We start from the raw sequence: 18,330 nt of genomic DNA on the forward strand, positions 1-18,330 counted from the left end.
CAGCTTTCCTAGGCACGGCACCGATTGATTAGATATTGAAAACGGTCTGTCAGCGTGTTTTAGAGAGGTACTCATCTGATAATGAATGCAACACCTCGATTGGGAGCTAATTATATTAGAGACACAACTTGGTTCTGCTGTCTTGCTCTCTCAGTGCTAGCCCCATTGGGAGACAAAGTCATGCGGCAACACAGCTCAATGCCCACATTAAAGATTTCCAATCTCCATGCCCACTTACTCTAACTCAAGATTTGCTCTGACGCCAGCTACAATGACACAGTCAGAGACCGTTTCAGACTGATAGATAGTATAATGGTAAAGTGACAGTGACAGACACTGTTGCAAAGCTACCTGATCTGCGACAGCACGGGCCAGTTTGTCCATCCTGGAACCAGCCTCTGCAATCTTCTTTGCCGCGTTGATCACATCTGAGGAGTTCTTCAAGGGGCCTTTGCCTCTGGGAAAATTTAAGGAGTGAAAAATAAAAAGATAAAAAAGGGGGAATGTGGGTGGAGTTGCAGAGGAAATGCAGAACTTCCCTTTATAAAGTGAGTTCACCCATGTTTCACCTTAGCTCACAGCAGCTAATTTGCTGTAGCTGACAGAAGGAATAACAGACATGACAACAGACCAACAATACAAGAGTTCCCATATAATGCGTGTAGTAAATGCAGTATACTGTTGTCCCTAATGATGTATCATAGAGATGTACTTTGAAGCACAAAGCAACAAAAGAGCAGCAAAACAGGAGAATTTTCAGAGCAGTTACAGTAGAAAATAAAACGGGGGACGGAAATAATGGCCAACCACTGAGCCTGTCATCTGTGTTGTGTTTTTCTGATTTGCCAGCACGGCGAGTATGGTTGCCTGCGTGTGATGTCTCATTTTCAGTCAGTGCTAAGCTGAAGTTTACCCTCGGTTTGTTCATACCAAGTAAGTAACCCCAGCCATACTCATCCTTGACTCTGATTTTTCTTTAATTTTGGTTAGTTTTGGTTCCATGCCATATTATTTTGGAATGGATCACAACTCCATACAAGAGACAGATAACAATCAGTTAGGCAATTTAGAGATTCCCCTGGTATGTTGAGCCCAGATTGAGGAGACTGAGAGGAAAATTGGCTACCTTTTATTAAAAATAAATGACAAGACTTTTAATGCATACAGATCATCTAGTACAGTATATCTTTGAATCACAGTGTTGCTACGTAGTCGGATTAAAACAAAGGTGGTCAGAGTCCCTTCAATGAAACAGTTAGCAGCTCTGGGACATTGCAAAGGCAGCAATCCCACTTGACTTGATGCTGCTGTATTGTTTATACGAACAGCGGATGAAAAGACCTTTTCATAGGGATGAAACCATAGAGAATTATTACCTGACACTTGCCACTTTACAGAACGTTCCAGCTTAGTTTTGGTTTTATGGCTTAACATTTCTGTTTTGATTCACTCTCACTGCTCTCATAATCTTGTTTTCTGATGCAAAATGTATGCTACCTGCCGCAGCACCAAATGGCGGTAATATAAAGTTACCGACTAGCTGCTTAACATAGTGTAACATTTATCAGCTAAAGAGCCAGATATTTCCCTCAGGAGTTTACGTATCTGCTAGAAGTGTAAATAAGTGTTTGCTGACAAATTAACCATATTACCTTAAGATATGATAACATATCAGAATTTACAACTTGTTTCTACTGCCTTTAGTTGGCCAAACAATCAGTCATTGCAAGATTAAATTGTGTTGCTCTGTATTTAGTGTAATTTTTTTACCTGGTAAAGTCTGTCATCTCCATCATAATCATACACATCTGCTTGGCCAGCACGATGATGTCATTGCCATTGTCATCCCACTTGGCCACTTCTGCATCTAGCTTGCACTTCTCCTGTCTGAAGCTCTCCACCTGCTCGGCGATCTTGGCCTTCTCCTCCTGGGGAAGCTGTGCCATGATGGCCTGCAGGCAAAAGGGAAGCATGGAAGAAACAAAAGCATTAGAGGAGGAGGAAGTTGGCTCAGAACTAGAGGAAGGCCAGAGGAGGAGACTTCTGGTGAAGAAAGGAGATAAGGTTTGGAAGTAGAGAACGAAAGGGAAATGAGAAATGGGGCAAATAGAACAGGGATTAGTTAAGGAGAAAGAGAATAAAGGAAAGAATATAAAGGGGAGAGCTATAGCACCATTTGTTCTTTTTTTTCTGTCCAGTCTACTTTTTAATCTGCCCTACAAAACTTGAACATGAAGTTTGGAGTCTGACTATCCCTGCCCTTCTGAAATGCTTCAAAATAAAGTTCTAAACTTTACATTTAATGACTGGACCTTTTCAAACCCCATGACATCTTATACCCATAAAGAGCAAATCCATTTTTGCCTTCATTTTTTCCGCAGCAGCCTTTGGGGGCAGGTCCAAAATGGCATAAATCTTGTGGCAAGGTCACAGGCGCCGTAAGTACCCGGTATTATTTGGGAGATAAATGTATAATTACCTTGCTTCTTAGAAGAGAGAATGAATAATGCATTTGTTCAACATTATGTCAGGGAGGTTAGATGGAAGGAAGAGTAACCTGGTTTCCATTAGGTCGATTCTATTGACTTGAGAGCCAGAGAGGGAAAATGAGTACAGTAGAAAGAAAAGTCACCATTGTTTTTTAACCTCATCTATTATTGACTGTCCTTCAAGAATTGCTTTTCTCTTAATGAAATAATCACCCTTGCCCCCCCTTTCCCTCTTCCTTATTCCCTCAAAGCTGATGTGTGAGGGGTGAGTGCAGTGACAAAGTGCATCACTTTCCTCATGTCCCCTGGTAGATGTGTTGGAAGGAAAATGAAAACAAAAAAATATAGATGACTTGTCCTCTTGAAATTCATCGAAAGAAACAGAACGGGATGGTGGGGGTGGGGAGGCACAATGAAAGGGAGAAAATTACAGACAGAAATGGATAAGCATGGAGGCACTACTTTCTCATCACAGGCCAACAGATGTGTCCATGAGCTTTGGCCTACTGATCACTGTGTGAGCCGAGTGGTGCAAAGCTTTGATGGCGGTTAGCATGAAAAAAAAACAAACAAACAAACAAAAAAAACAGAACGGCATATACAAACAAGCAAAACCAGCCCCCTCAAGCCCAGTGTAGATTTCCTCTACTGTTGGTGCCAAGACACACAAACAACAGCGCGGCAGCAAATCCCATTAAACAGCATGTGGGGTGAAAACACTGTTCACATTTAAAACAAATACCAAGTTAATATGTATTGCACACTGAGGAATGAACTACTGTATTTAAACCAGCAACTGACTTCTAGCAGGGCAAACTTGTATTTACTTTGCAGGTATGCTGGCACGTGTCGTTATGAATTATGGGTTGCACACAGCAGGCAGTGGCTCTGGGGTCCGTGCACCACTATTTATTTATTTTATGACCAAACATCAACCCATCCTCAAGTCTTACATGGGTTTCTTGACATCTGTCTTGACCCACACAGATCCCTAAATTAAGTAAAACATTATTGGCTTGGTTAATTAACCAAATTTGAACCAATAGTCTCAAAATCTCAAACAAAATAAATGTTCAGAGTTTAAGTGGCATCTAGTGGTGAGGGTTGCAAATTGCAACCAGCGGCTCACTGTGCATTCACGTGCTCCTCGGATGGTCGAATTTCCAGAATTGTGAAGTCATTCTTCCAACTTCAGTGTGTGTTCATGTGCTCTTAAGTCGGAATGTGGAATCAACATGGATGCTACTATAAAGATATGTTGGATTAGCACTATCAGAGCGTATAAACAACACGCAGACATCTAGCTCACTCTACATGAACAGTGAACTAACCGTTATAACCATATTACAAGTTACATGTTTGCAAGATATGTATATGCAATATATGATTTTGCATGAATCAAAGTTCTGTATACTTCTTTATGTACCATATTCACTTTATTTCTTTTCACCGCTCACACCTCCCTTTCCAAGTGCGCAGGAGAAGCTACAGTGACCGACACGCTCTGTCGGCTCTGCTAAATAATACGTGTGGTCCTCCATTTGTCCAAATTTCATTTCTTTGTTTCTTACTTCTAATATACCAGTCGACTACTAATAACGTTACTTCTTCTTCTTGTTCTTCTTCGTATGAATACAACGTAGTGACAAAACGCGCATTATAGAAACATGGTGGTGCAACATGGCGACGTCCATGTCAGAGGACCCGCAGTGTGTGTAGATAGAAATGGCTCATTCTAATGTAATAAAAACATAATGGTCCATTTAGTAAGGTCTTTATACAGCACTGAAAACATTTATGGATCTTATATTGCATTTCTGTCAATCGATCCTCCTAAATATTACACACTGAACCTTTAAGTGAAGCTTGTCAGATATTATTCAGATATGCTCTGCTCACTCTTTTGCAGCCACACCGCTCACCCGAAAGCTATGCTGCTACTGCTGCTATACATCTAGCCTTTCAAAATGCCCCACCATCACCCCAGCATCGACCTGTAGGCTCCAAGTCTAGGGGGGGAGTTTGTATTATATACTCCCCAGTCACTGCTTTGCTGAGCTTGGCGTTTCTTTGTGAGGAGTGACAAGGTCAAAGCTTACATGCCCAATGCTAACGCTATACATGTTCTGCATTGACATCATAATCCTTTCCACATGAAGGCTGACTAAACTTTTAGCACTGCTTGTTTTTGAGTTTCACTTATATAACCAGACACTAGTTGTGTCTTGCTTTTTAAGAAAGTTTTATTCATGCTGTTGATTTCAAGCTGAGGCCTGTTTTTTGGATCCAAATCAGTTTGAATAATAGAACGGATGTTTAAAGATATTAACTTGAGGACTACAAAAGGCATTTTAGTCCAGACACTTCAAGGGTGCTTGTGCTCTCAGCTTGTGGTTCTGGGCAGTCAGTGGCTCCCTGGGTTACAGATTGCTGATTACATGTTCATTTTTAATGTAGCCAAAAATATAATACGGGCAAAGCTGTACTGCGATTGCTGCCTAATCAGTAGCGACACAGGTGAGTGCCACTAGGCGAGTCTCTCTGACCCATGACTAGAGGGCGGTCATTAACATATCTTTGCTGCTCATATGATTCCTGCACCCAACTGTTGAGGCATAAATTATTCACTTATTTGATATACACCGACTGGTATGCTGCTGGTGTCACAATGGTGGGTATGCCATTGAAAAGAAGTACAGTTTTGGTTTGGCTAAATGCCATCATAACGAGTCAGATAAAGACTGTAAATGAGAACCAGAGTAGTTCTAGGTATGGCTCTTTCTGTAAGTGCAATCTAAATGTTTTCCCTTGTCCCATGGCCCTTGCACATAAGAGCTGCATTAAACCAAGACAAACTCCTCTCCCAAACAGCTGAAGGGAGCAAGAAATCTCTTGAAACTCAACAATCGGGATTGAAAATTCTTTTCTAAAATTAGGAATCAAGGGAGGTTGGGGAGAGAGAGTGAGAAAGGGATTTGGTTGGTATTCAAATTCACTCTGAAAATGGTGTGACATAAAAAAAGAGAGCATCAGAGAAGAGAGAGAGAGAGGGGGGGTTCTGAACACAAAAGAAAGCTGAGGCACAGGGGTAAACACACAAGCCAATTGGGACATCAGGGGAGCAGGAAGGCACTTGCTAAAGCCCCCCTCTGCCTCTTCTTCCCCTGCTCTCTAGAATTCACTTATCCCCAAATCCCTTCCCCTACTTTACTGATAACAACAAGGAGCGGGCCTTGGGAGCTTAACATAGTGGCAAATCCGGCCGAGGGAGCGCTGTGCCAATACACTCTGCGACTCGGCTTCGTCTACAGGGATTAGTGCGCTTTCCGGGTTTCTTCACCGAGCATGGCGTCTTGAAATGACTTTAATTTGTTTCATTTGAAATAAACTGCCCAGACGCTCAGAGTTCAATTTTATGGATGACCTATCAACAGTGTTATCCAATCACTGTGTTACGAGATGTTGGGTCTGTGTGTGTGTGCGTGTGTGTGTGTGTGTGTGTGCGTGTGTTTGTGTGCAGAGGGGGGCTTTGTATTTAGCTCTCTGTGCATTATCTGTGGTGTGTTATAGAACGAGAGTTTACGTATGCACGTTCTAATAGAAAGAGATACTATGGACAGGCCTACATCCCCTGTGTTTTTCTGCATCTCATTATGCATGTTTGCTCTAATAACTTAGCTTTATGCGTGAGTATAATAGAAGTGACAAGTGGAGCACCGCACAAGGTAAAGCACTGGGAACAAAGGCTCCTGGGACTGCCCTGAACTTGATTTGATTTCTTTCTACACTGAGCAAGAGAGAGAGAGAGAGAGAGAGAGAGAGAGAGAGATCGGGAAAGTGAGAGTGAGATATTACGCCTGTGTCCTGTGTGTGTGATACCTGCACACTTGGAGGGATCATGACTGTAAACCTCAGTGTGCTCATGTCAGCTCCTATGGAGAAAATAGATTACGCTTCCTCTTGTCTGTTTGAATAGAAATGCAGAGCGCCAGTGTGCACTAGGCATGGCCGCGAGAAGACTGCAAGCTTTATCCTGACACGACAGGCTGAGGCCGACTGGGCAGATCACCAGTGGTTCACGGCAAACACATCTTTTATGGATGCGCTTCTGCGTGTGTAAATGTTTAGCCTCTGAGGGCGTAACAGTGTCTGAGTGGAAAAACAGGCGACATCAATTAACTGTGCGAGAGGCTTTGTCAGTATGCCAGATATATAGTGTGCAAATAGGAGTAATTACGTTTGATAACACGCTGTGATACATTGCTATCTATCATTTATTTGATGCACGCTCGAGCACGTAGCTTGCTAATTAAGGTTGCGTGAACAATCATTACATTCAGCCACGTCACCCTTTAATCCACCTTATATCACTATATTACAGCAAAAAGTTATGACAAAAGGACACGCTGTGACTTCAAACTGTTCCCAAGAAGAGCTGCCCACTCACAGCGCAGTTGAGTGCCAGGGAAACTAGTGAACAGTTTGGTGCTGTGAAGCTCCTTTGTGTGGCAGCGCTGATGCGTCTAAGCTCAGATGGCCCTGCAATGTTACACTGCGGGAGCCTTAGTGGGAGTATACATACAACAATCTCAAAGCTCTTCACACCCGGGACCCCCACAGTCATCCTGGAGCAGCTCTTGTGCACCCGAGTTTGCCTGGGTCTGTTCTTTTATTCACAGTTGGATTTTCGATTTGACAATAGTAAACTTTTTATGAGTTTAACTGAGTAATTAATAAAAGCGAAATTCACATTTTCGACTTATAAAGAGTAAAATCTAATCAGATCTAAATGGCTCTTTCTCAATTAGGAATTTCTTGGCTGTTTAACAGGATGTAGAATTTTGATTACATCAATATAAACACACAGAAACATGTGAAATCCACATTTTATATTTAATTATATATTAGATCATGTTTAATATTAGGGCTGTAAAACCCATGATTTGAGTGTCCCTGACTCACTTGTTATTTCAGGAATATCACATGCTATTAGTTCTCGTTCTGGTTTCCTGAGAATGTCCTCCAAAGAAAAACAACACGATATTTTATTTGTTCAAATGCCAAAAAAAATTACCTATGACTGACAATGACCCCTTATGTGGATTATGACGCCTATCTGCCAGGTGCACAGCCACACAATGTCATAGGAAACAGGATGGAATGAATGTTTCCTCTTGTTCTTTTCTCTACCAAGTAGTCTTTTATAATCAAAAACACAACATATCCCTAATCTTAAACAAGTAGTTTATGCGCCTTGACCTAAAAAATCCTTAACCATACATGTGACAGATGAGACAGATGTCATATGAACAATTATGTTACGGTTTTGGAAGACACTGAGGATTGGGGAGTAAGTAAAAAAAAAAAAAGAAAATGTGTCACTTTGGCAAGCAATGACAAGCAACATATTTTGTCATTTTATTTGAAGGGCTTGTTGGCTGCACTCACAGTACATTATATTAAAAACTGATTTACAACTAAAAAGATTGGGCATTTAATCGAGAACTTTTTAAAATGCTGGGAGAATGATTATTAGGAGGAAATGAAGAAAAAGCATGTCAATTCTGATTCTTCCTCTTACAAAGATTTGTTTGCAATAGATCGCACCCTCGCTTAATTCACTACACTCAAGAGTTTGGCAGCTTCAGCCTTAGTCGGACTGTTATTACCAGTAGATTACGGAGGCAAACGTTAGCTAATGTTAGTTAGCCAAACAAACTTTGGCTAGATGTTACTACGAAGCTGGCCTCACCATATCATCATTAGTTTGCTGACTTTATGATTCTTCTCTACTTCTGCTACTGTTACTTTAAGATTTAGCATTAACCATCATCCCATTATTGCTATTTGTGGCCGCTGTTCAGTGTTCAGCAACAGTTACACGGTCTCACTTTAACGTACAGTGTTTTGAGCGTGCTTTAAGGATGAAGGTTGCCTGTTAGCAGTGTCCTCAGTTGTTTATTTTTTGTTTTAATGAAGGCATCACAATCGGGGCTAAAGCTATAAAAGGACATTGATTTAGCAACAATAAGCTGCTGTTTTGGTTTTATTTATTTCTCCCGTTTTTGTGCATTACCCCCCTGTGTCTGCAGACTGTGTAGAGACTTGGGCAGTATAATGCAGGCCTGTGCCACAGGGAGAGGCACTGGGCCAAGTCATACTCCTGCCATCCACAATCCATTCAACATGCAACACACCGCTAGAGCCTCTGTGTTGCTGGAGGGGAGCAAGCACTGATACCCTCTTAATGTTCTTTAAGCTGGGCCCAAGTGAAAAATTGCTAATGTGCAACAAAGTCCAGACCCTGGTGATTGTGACTGAAGCCTTGGCACAGTCCTATACTGTATTTTGTGTTTTGTCTGGCATCTGAAGGGAATTAGGTAATTACTTCTTTGTTTGTGATTGCAATTTTACACCTGCCATCCCCGGACAGTGTTTATTTAAAATAATCCTGCTTGTTCGGATCATTTAAATGGACTTTCATGCTATGTAAGTGGAACTAGTTGGATGAATCGATTCTGGTCTATGGTCAGGGGACAGAGGTGGGTGTCAGTGGGGAGGGATGCAGTTTAATTTGTACCTCAGCATACTACTGAAGCATTAACATTAGAGTCACTTATATGATGAATTTACCCAAGCCAAAAATATGTTGTCTTTTTCTGTATTTTCTTAAGTCAGGTTCCATAAATTAGGCACATTCAAGAAGTTTCACTACAGTGTGGAAGTGAAGATTCACTTACCCGGGCACTCTGTCCAGCAATAAGCTGGTCATCTTCAGTCTGGACACTAGTCCTGCTGCGAGTATCATAGTCCTCCTGTTCAAAGTCAGAGTCGTCTTCCAGCTCCTCTGGTGTCTGTGAAAAATACAAAGATAAAATCGGTAAACAGTCACAGAGAGAGAGAGAGAGAGAGAGACTGAAAAAAAACAAAACAAAAAAACATACAACTTTCAAACTGACAGCTGAAAAGGGCAATTTTCTTTGTTTCTGTGCCCCGTTGTGTGGGAATCCACAGTTACAGACAGCACATGTTCCACTGTGTTGTAATTTCAGTATACACTACACAGACAGAGATGTCACATAATTAGAGTCAAGAGTCAAATCTCACACAGAGTTATTCTCTGAATATGGTTTAAATGGACATACTTGTAAGTTCCCTCCACAGTAGATGAAAAGAAAGAGAGAGAATTCTGCAGTATTGAGGAATTATAGGCATTTTTCAAATTAACAGAGTTAATGCATTAACTTTGGTGGAAAGGTAAAAAAGTTACCTGACAGGGCAGAAACACCCAGTGGCAATGTCACTGCACTTTTAACATAGAACTCATCAACACACCAATGAGATGAAATAACAACACTTAGTCAGTGGTTGAGCTCAAAATCATGAACATGTGAACAACTTGCTCTTGAGCATTATTCACTTTGGTCACTTTATGAAATGGAACAACAAGCATTTTTACAACTACAAAACTACAAAAACTTCTCATCAGAAAACATCTACTCAGTATTAATAGTATTACTCAATGATTCAATTAACACCAATTTACATTTTCAGCCTACTAAAGTTTTTAGGGTGACCGTCAGAGGAGAAGAAAACTGCAGTGATGCACTGTTGTAGCATATTGCACGTGTATAAAAATTACTGTCAAAGATATTTTTGCTATATTTGGCATCTGGCTCATGCTAATGCCACAGAATATAATTCTAATCATCTAACAACACCATCAGTAATCTTCAGTAATCAACCAAGAAAATATTTAAATCGATGTGTTCAAGCTATGACTCAAGGATTTGACAATATTTTGTGGAAGTTCTATGCAAAAACTAAAATAAAAAAAAAAAACATCATAAATGATCTTTCTAAGAAGAAGCAACTTAAATATAACACAATGTCAGATTGCATTAATCTTTGTACATGTGTATTTGCACAGTTTGTCTCTAATCGTATATTTAATTATTTAATTTCATTATAATTAATTATTCTTATAAAAAGTAATGGCAGTCCTTTGATTTCTCAGTTTTTTCATATGAAAGGGGAAAAAAGCAGAATGACAGGTGTTGTGTACGAAATATACTCCATCATGCTAAATAATTGCAAAAGCATCAAATAAAAAAAAGGAATATAATTAAATGATATTTCTTTGCATCTGCTTAGAGTGAGAGACTAAATGATTAATACGCATTTTTATTGCTCTCTGCTGGCTACAAAGCGCCGTCTCACTAATTAAGATTAGTGGGTTAGCCAGCTAACTACAACACTGGCTTGTTGATGGCATGAAGCTGGCTTACTTATAAATGGACTACATCACCATTGTAACAGATGCTGGATGGCGTACCTGCTGCAGAGCAGAGGGTCAGATCAAAACATGCATGTGTGTAAAGTAATCATTCCTACATGATGACATTTAAAAAAGCCCTGGATTCACAGTGCTGGCAGTTATCCCTGTACAGAGCACAGTGTGTTTTTCTATTTACAGACTGCGAAAATATATTATAAATATTTTACACAAAACCAGTGATCACACTGGTTATAAAGCAGGAATTATAAAGCAGGACAAACAGGTTGTTAGTAGACCACATTCTATGGCAATAATAACATTTACAGTATACCAGCAGAAGCTAGTAATTGTGCTGAACTTCCTTCTTAGTGTTCCCATTTGTCAACTGAGTGTGACCTGTTGCACTCATATTCCACCAGTGCTGAACATGACATGACTTTGTGAATAGAAAATGATCTAATGGACTAATGGATGTATAAATAATAAAATAAAATAAAAACTTATCCCCATGTTGCCCTAATTATGGGCGGTGATGAGCTTGAAAAAAAATGGTAAAAGCTTCCACATGCACTGAAAATTAGTTCCTAATAATAAACTTCACAATCTTCCAGTCATATATAGCTTAGCTTAAGCAAACCTTTTATTCATCCTCGGCAGCAGGAACGCCATTACTGTTTCCCATTATATAATGCTGTTTTGCTCATATTCATTCAAAAAAACACAAAATCCACCAGTCTATACTATTGAACATGTTGACAGTTATTTAGTATATCGCTTTATTTATTTGATTATTGTTTCCTTTCGCCTGGTTTTGCCAGTTATGTGTCTGTATATAATCAGACTAAATCATAATGTTTCTCTCTCTGTTGACCTCATTTCCCCATGGGAAATAATAATCTCATCTTGTCTCAAATTAAATACAGTGCACTTGACAACCCTTCCCCTCCTAATGTGAATGCATTTATAGCTGGATCACAAAATCCAGGGTAATAGGACCAGGTGTTACCCAGCTTTGTGAAAGTGGGTTTTCAGGATAGCTACTTTAAAAAGGCAACCAGTCCATTAGTCCTGATAGCTTTGCCAACTACACTGCTCAAAAAAATAAAGGGAACACTTAAACAACACAATGTAACTCCAAGTCAATCACACTCCTGTGAAATCAAACTGTCCACTTAGGAAGCAACACTGACTGACAATCAATTTCACATGCTGTTGTGCAAATGGAATAGACAACAGGTGGAAATTATAGGCAATTAGCAAGACACCCCCAATAAAGGTTCTGCAGGTGGTGACCACAGACCACTTCTCAGTTCCTATGCTTCCTGGCTGATGTTTTGGTCACTTTTGAATGCTGGCGGTGCTTTCACTCTAGTGGTAGCCACGAGTCCACAACCCACACAAGTGGCTCAGGTAGTGCAGCTCATCCAGGATGGCACATCAAAGTTGGATTGGCTTGTAGTGTGGTTTTCCACTTTTGATTTTGAGTGTGACTCCAAATCCATGGGTTGATAAATTTGATTTCCATTGATAATTTGTGTGATTTTGTTGTCAGCATATTCAACTATGTAAAGAAAGAAGTATTTAATGAGATTATTTCATTCATTCAGATCTAGGATGTGTTATTTTAGTGTTCCCTTTATTTTTTGAGCAGTGTAGTGGTCATTCAATAACCTGTGCAACAGTGATGTGGCATGCCATTATAGCGACATCTAATCTAATGCATTTAATGCTACGTCAGAGCTTGGTGCATTCACAAGTACAACACACCACACCCGGCTGAGATGCATGCAAAGCACAGAGGCCATTGCAGCTATGTTTCTCCTCCATCCAAAATCTAATGCAGAGTTATTCTTTGGGTTGAGCAAAGCCAGATTAGCATTAGCACTGTGTGAACATAACGCGGTCCCCTCATTCATTTCAATGGAGCTGCTGGGTTGGCACAGTGCAGGTGCCGGTAGAGAGGAAAAGGAAAAAACCCTCAATGTTTTGCTAAAACATTACCAGTGGCCTGTACTACGAAGCGAGGTAACTTGCTTATCCAGGTAACTTCAGGAGTAACTTTGTGACGTCAGTGTTAATGATGAGAAGAAGGCTATTAATATACCACTTGATAAAATATTTAAGATTTCATCCTGATTTGTTCCACTGGGCTTGAGGCTGAAATTAAGTTATTCTTAACACAACAGCATTACATTCATTCAGCGAGCCCTGCAGCCTCTGTGATTTTAGGGAGAAGATCTTCATTAAATAACAGCCCAGTTTCTTAGATGTAGCCCACCTGTAGGCTATAATTTAATTATTAAGTGTTTTCACATATTTAGACTGACTATTTTACTTGTCCAAAAAATATGGTACTAAACCGAGATCTGGAGGTAAGTGGTAAATTAGAACATAAATTGGAAATTCCCTTAAATTAAAGTCACAAAAAATCCAAATCAGTTTTCTTCTGAATACACCAAATTTGTGGCAAAGTTTCAAAGGTGCATGATAATATAGTGACTGTGGGCTAAACTCACAAGTATTTCCTCATTGCTAAATCCGATTGCTAAGTCTAAGATAATGTTGTTGTAGATTAATCTTGGAAATCTTGGAGTTTTTTTCTCGGATTATTACATTTCTCCCCTGGCTCTATTATTTTTTTTTATTACAGTGGACCTTATATGCAGTTGTACCTTTACATCTTAATGATATTACATGAGTCCATAGAACACTAAATGGAGAATTAGCCTACAATAAGCCGGTGCACTGCCAACAAGCTTCCCTGGCGTTGTTGATGGCCACGGTGTTAGATTTACTCGTCTTATCCTGACACAATCAGAGTGCATTTTTTCTGGGGAAAATATGGAGCATGTGCCATTGTGAAAAATCTCTGCCTGTACAGCCCCTTTCATTTGAACGTGAACCAACTCCAATTAAGTTAAGACTGACTCAACTAACCAACATCTTATTCACCGTCGTAGTACCGTTTAACACCAGTGTAGGCAGTCACAGTTTGTCAACCCTGAGTTTGCTTGATAACCCCAAGTTAAATCTATGTAGGTTAAACTCCCTTCGTAGTACAGGCCACTGGTAGCTTACTTTGTTATGTGTATAGGGTCATTCTGCTGTTTACCTTGTGATCATCGCAACGGAAGATACAACAATTGCTGTTCTGAGAAGAGTTCTGAGAAGAGTTCTGAGAAGAGTCCTGTCTCATAGTAAAAGAAACCACTGTGCAGTGTTATGGCATCTGATAAGCCTTTAAAATCAAAAATCTATTATTAAAAATAACTTTTTCGTACTGTATTTCATCATCTGAAACAGCACGCCCCATCAATGCAGTCTGTTGCATTTTTTCAATGCAGTCCTGCTTTGGCTCTGAACTTACAGTAAAAAGTTGAACACTCTGGGTGAGACAGGCTGGAGGTCAGTTTGTTGAGAATGGGAGAGAGTGTCAACACTGGTTAAATTACAGTTGCCAGTCTCTAACCACTGTTCAATTTTCACACATGTTCCATTCTATCCACTACTTGCTACTCCATTGCACTACTCTGCTCTGTTTGCATGCGTGTGTGTGCGTGTGTGTGTGGGTGTATGTGGGTACATAAAGGCCAGGACAAAACTGTGTTTTCAAGAACTTTCATTATAACTTTACACTCTTCTCAAGACCTGCCTCAATTTTTAAACACTGTGGAGAATTGGTTTCTTAATCCATCGACTACTCATAAGATCTGTGCTGTAAAATTTCTAAAGGAACCATTACTCGGCTTAAGTGGAGAAAAATAACACGGACACATAAAAATGTGTGCATAAAAAACTATTACACGTGGCACCAACATTTGCTATCTATATGATGGAGTTAGACAACAGCGAAAGCAAGGATCTTCCAAGTTGTTTCCTCAGAAAGTAATTGAACTTGGATGGGATTATGAAGCCAGCTGGTCCCGGGCAGTTCAAAGCTGCCTGTTTTACATTATTTACCAACATCAAATTATTTTCCATAATTAGATTTTTTTTTCCAGAGCTGCACTGGGAAACCTTCCAGCCTGCATAAAGTTGAATAAATGAATTACATGGTGAAGAGAGAAGGGCCAGTTGGGGTGAAAAATGCAGATACTGTAACATCAGGCAGTAGAGCTGCTGGAATCATGTTGTTATGCAGCATTTTTATCATGACTGTAAAATGTTCCGCCAGCTTTATAAAACAGATCATGTGATAGGTGTGAAATCTCAAATGGGGATTCAATTATGTGTTTCTTCATCCTTAGGGCAGATGTATTACTGTCAGAGAACATCCACTATTGTTGTTTCTGTGTAAAATGAGAACAAAGGGCGACGTTCACAGGGTTTGACATGCTTTGGTTTCTACCTTTTTAAAATATATATTTTCAAATGATTAATTAGAGGATAAAATAACCGTAATACGTGCATTGATTGTAGATTATACATTCATACTAAACAGGCTCAAAACACACTCACTGACTATTCAGCAACACTAGAAAATAAACAAATTATTCAGATGTCTGCATTTACAAAATACCCAATCAAATTTTTAATTTTATGGAGGAAGTCAGAAATAAATTACTTTACTTGGTCTTGGTCAGCATTTTGAAACTCATACGTTTCTGTCCCACTCTTACTGAACATTTAAACCATTTCAGAGCATTTCAGTGAGTGTTCTTTCTTTTGTTCTTTCAGAGGGGGTAATGGACATACCCTTATCATGAGGACAGCTTTCCTGATGTCACGGACGCCATCGTAGACCAAACGGGATGCATCAATGAACTCATTCTCTTCAAAGGCCTGTGGGGGGTTTGTGCTCAGTGCCTCGATAGCTACTTCCACTTGTTCAGCAAAACGGGGCATGACTGCAGGGAGAAACCGGTAAGGGAGGTAGAGGGAGAGAGAACAAAAGAAAGCTATGAGAGTCAGGTGTATCACATTTGTTAGTAATCTTTCAGAAGGGGTGCAAGCTGATCAATTAGAAACGGAATGGTGAAAGCACAATTTATTAACCTTTTCGTATCAAATTTTACAGCAGCAGGGTCTCCCTATGCGTCAGTCTCTGCTCACTTGTGCAGTTCAGGAAAACAAGACATATCACCCCAAACCTCTGTGTAAGCGACGGTATGCTGTTGGCAGATTGCACGCCAATTAGCTATTTCACCTTGGCTTACCCAACAGGAAGATTGGCCTGTCTGTCACAGGCTGTCTGTTTGTGTACACGCTGGCGTTTGGCATGTGGCGTTTGCATGTGTGTATGAAGTCCATGGATGCATGTGTGGATTTGTGTAATCTGCAAGGAGATGGCTGTGTGCGCTCCAGTTTCTTTTTTACAGTACAAGGACGCTAACTTGCAAACTCAGCCTGTCAAATCACAATGACGATGAAGGGAAACAAATTCATCAAAGTCTTTTGAGCAGAACAAAAGCCAAGCAAAAAAAAAAGAAAAGTCCCCACTGACCATAAAAATGGCTGGTTTTGTTGTCAGTATCAATTGGCCAGATTTGATGGAAGAGCTTTATGCTCTTTGTGTGTTCAAATGAATTGTGCTGAATGTGAATAGACATTATTCAATATTCAAGAATACATACTGAATGTTTGAATATTTAGCAGGCTACCTTTCTACGTAATCTCCTGTTCAGTCACAATAATTGAATGCAGAGTTTAATAATGTGCTGTTTTTTTCTATGGACTCTGTGCTGTAGCAAATTATCATAACAAAAGCTGCGGTTTACCTGGACCGGCAGTTGCCAGCCAAAAAAGGTCAGTCTCCATATACTGTGTTATCTATGGAGGAGTTTTAAAACACCACAAATGCCTATAAACCCACCATTACTCATGAGTGACCGTACTATTGTACTATAAGAGAGAGAGAAATAAAAAGACAAAGACTTCACTTTTTGGTATGTTAGAAAGAGTCTCTGCTGCTTTGGAAATAATCAGCAACAAAGATGTAGACATAAACAGTGGATTTTTGGAGAGGAGATACTTGGACTGATTTAAAACAACACCCTTTTGAGAGGAGAAGACAGGTCTATCAGACTCACTGACTATGAGGACAGACAGATGTAACAAGAAAAACAGAGGAAAAGATAAATAAAGTATAGCAGCTTGGTGAACCTCCACCAGAAAGCCAACTGTGTGATTTTATTATTATTCTCCACACTTTCCTCCTCTCTTACATGCAGGGTGAACTAAATCAATTAGTCAGCTTGTACTAAAGGTGTATCTGCAGTCTACTTATTTGTCTGATATAAAACATAAGCTATATTTCACCAAACATAAAAGGCACTACAAAAAGTCTCTCCCTTTTTCTTTTCATTTTTAATTCAGTTTAATCCACTTACTGGAGGAGCGTAAAATAGGCTTTTGGGAATTGCTGGGAAGGCGTTTTAAATAGAAATATTTAAATGTTCTCCAAGCTCTTAATGAGCAAAGTTGCTGATGGTAAGGAGCAATTTCACTCATTCCAGTTGAAAAATGATGAAGGGAATTAAATGTGACCATGTAGGAATGGATTTTTTTCACCCCTTAGGCTTAAGCATGGTTTAAGTGAGAAGTTATGGAAGTACAATGAATGCTTAAAAACCTCACAGCAGAGATGGTGAGGTGTTTAACAAGCTCCAAACAGCACAACCTACACACTGTTTTATGCCTAAACATCAACTTTGCATGAAGACAGCTCAATTAGACAATATATTAGTTAAAGTTAAAACAAAAGCATGGATCTTACAAACACCTAAATCACTGAATCATGTCAAAATTTTGATTCATGTTGTATATTGAAATGTTGCCATGTTGAGAAGCACAGCAAGAACCTTACAGTTAACAGTAAGTGGCTGTGGCTCAGGAGGTAGAGCACGTTAGTTCCCAGGATAATGAGAAGATCTCAATCCCTGGCTCCTCCAGGCTGCATGTCGAAGTGTCCTTGGGCAAGACACTTAACCCTGAATTGCCCCCAACTGCTGTTCCATCAGTGTGTGAATGTGTGTGAATGTTAGTTTCTGTTCTGAGCACTTTGGCTCAGTGTATGAATGCGTGTGAATGTGATGTAGTGTAAAAGTGCTTTGAGTGGTCGGAAGACTTGAACGGCGCTATCCAAATAGGTTACCATTTCCCATAGTATTGAATAGTATATATATATCATATGGTAGTGAAGTGTTGAAAAGGAGTTATCATCATCATACAGGTTTGATGTTGGAAACAAATGTGTTGAAACAGTGTTGAATGAGTATTATGAAGTTGTAAGGAACAGTATCTCTGCCATTGTCGTGTTGTGTACGGGCACTGCACCAGTATACTTTAGAGCAGCTATAATCAATACTTTTACATTGATAAAGGATCACATGACTATTTATATATGAAAATCAGTTGCTCTTAGCGATGGATGCACATGGAATTATTAGGGATGCACCAAAATTAAAATTCTTGGCCGAAGCCGAAACTGAATATAATGAAAAACTTTCCTGAATACCAAGACTCCCAAATAACAAGATTTTTCAGTTTTCATATTTAGTTTGCCTTTTTTTTTAACCATTGCATAAATGAAATAGTCAAAATGTGCTTTTTACTCTGTGTTTC

General features: G+C 39.7%; 1 protein-coding gene across 1 annotated transcript in view; it reads right to left on the minus strand.

Annotated features, from left to right (window-relative positions):
* ctnna2 (catenin (cadherin-associated protein), alpha 2) overlaps window positions 1-18,330 on the minus strand; it is a 329,015-nt gene that overhangs the window by 10,595 nt on the left and 300,090 nt on the right. Inside the window, exons 13-16 of the mRNA XM_038713371.1 lie at window positions 15,463-15,614; window positions 9,230-9,343; window positions 1,771-1,952; window positions 352-457 (exon numbers count right to left, since the gene is read on the minus strand). Of these exons, the coding sequence (XP_038569299.1) occupies window positions 352-457; window positions 1,771-1,952; window positions 9,230-9,343; window positions 15,463-15,614 (554 nt within the window). The remainder of the gene's footprint in view (window positions 1-351; window positions 458-1,770; window positions 1,953-9,229; window positions 9,344-15,462; window positions 15,615-18,330) is intronic.

The sequence above is a fragment of the Micropterus salmoides genome, unplaced genomic scaffold (assembly GCF_014851395.1).
Source record: "Micropterus salmoides isolate LMB-PRFRI ecotype aquatic unplaced genomic scaffold, ASM1485139v1 Ms_hic_scaffold_12, whole genome shotgun sequence".
In the NCBI taxonomy this organism is placed as follows: domain Eukaryota; kingdom Metazoa; phylum Chordata; class Actinopteri; order Centrarchiformes; family Centrarchidae; genus Micropterus; species Micropterus salmoides.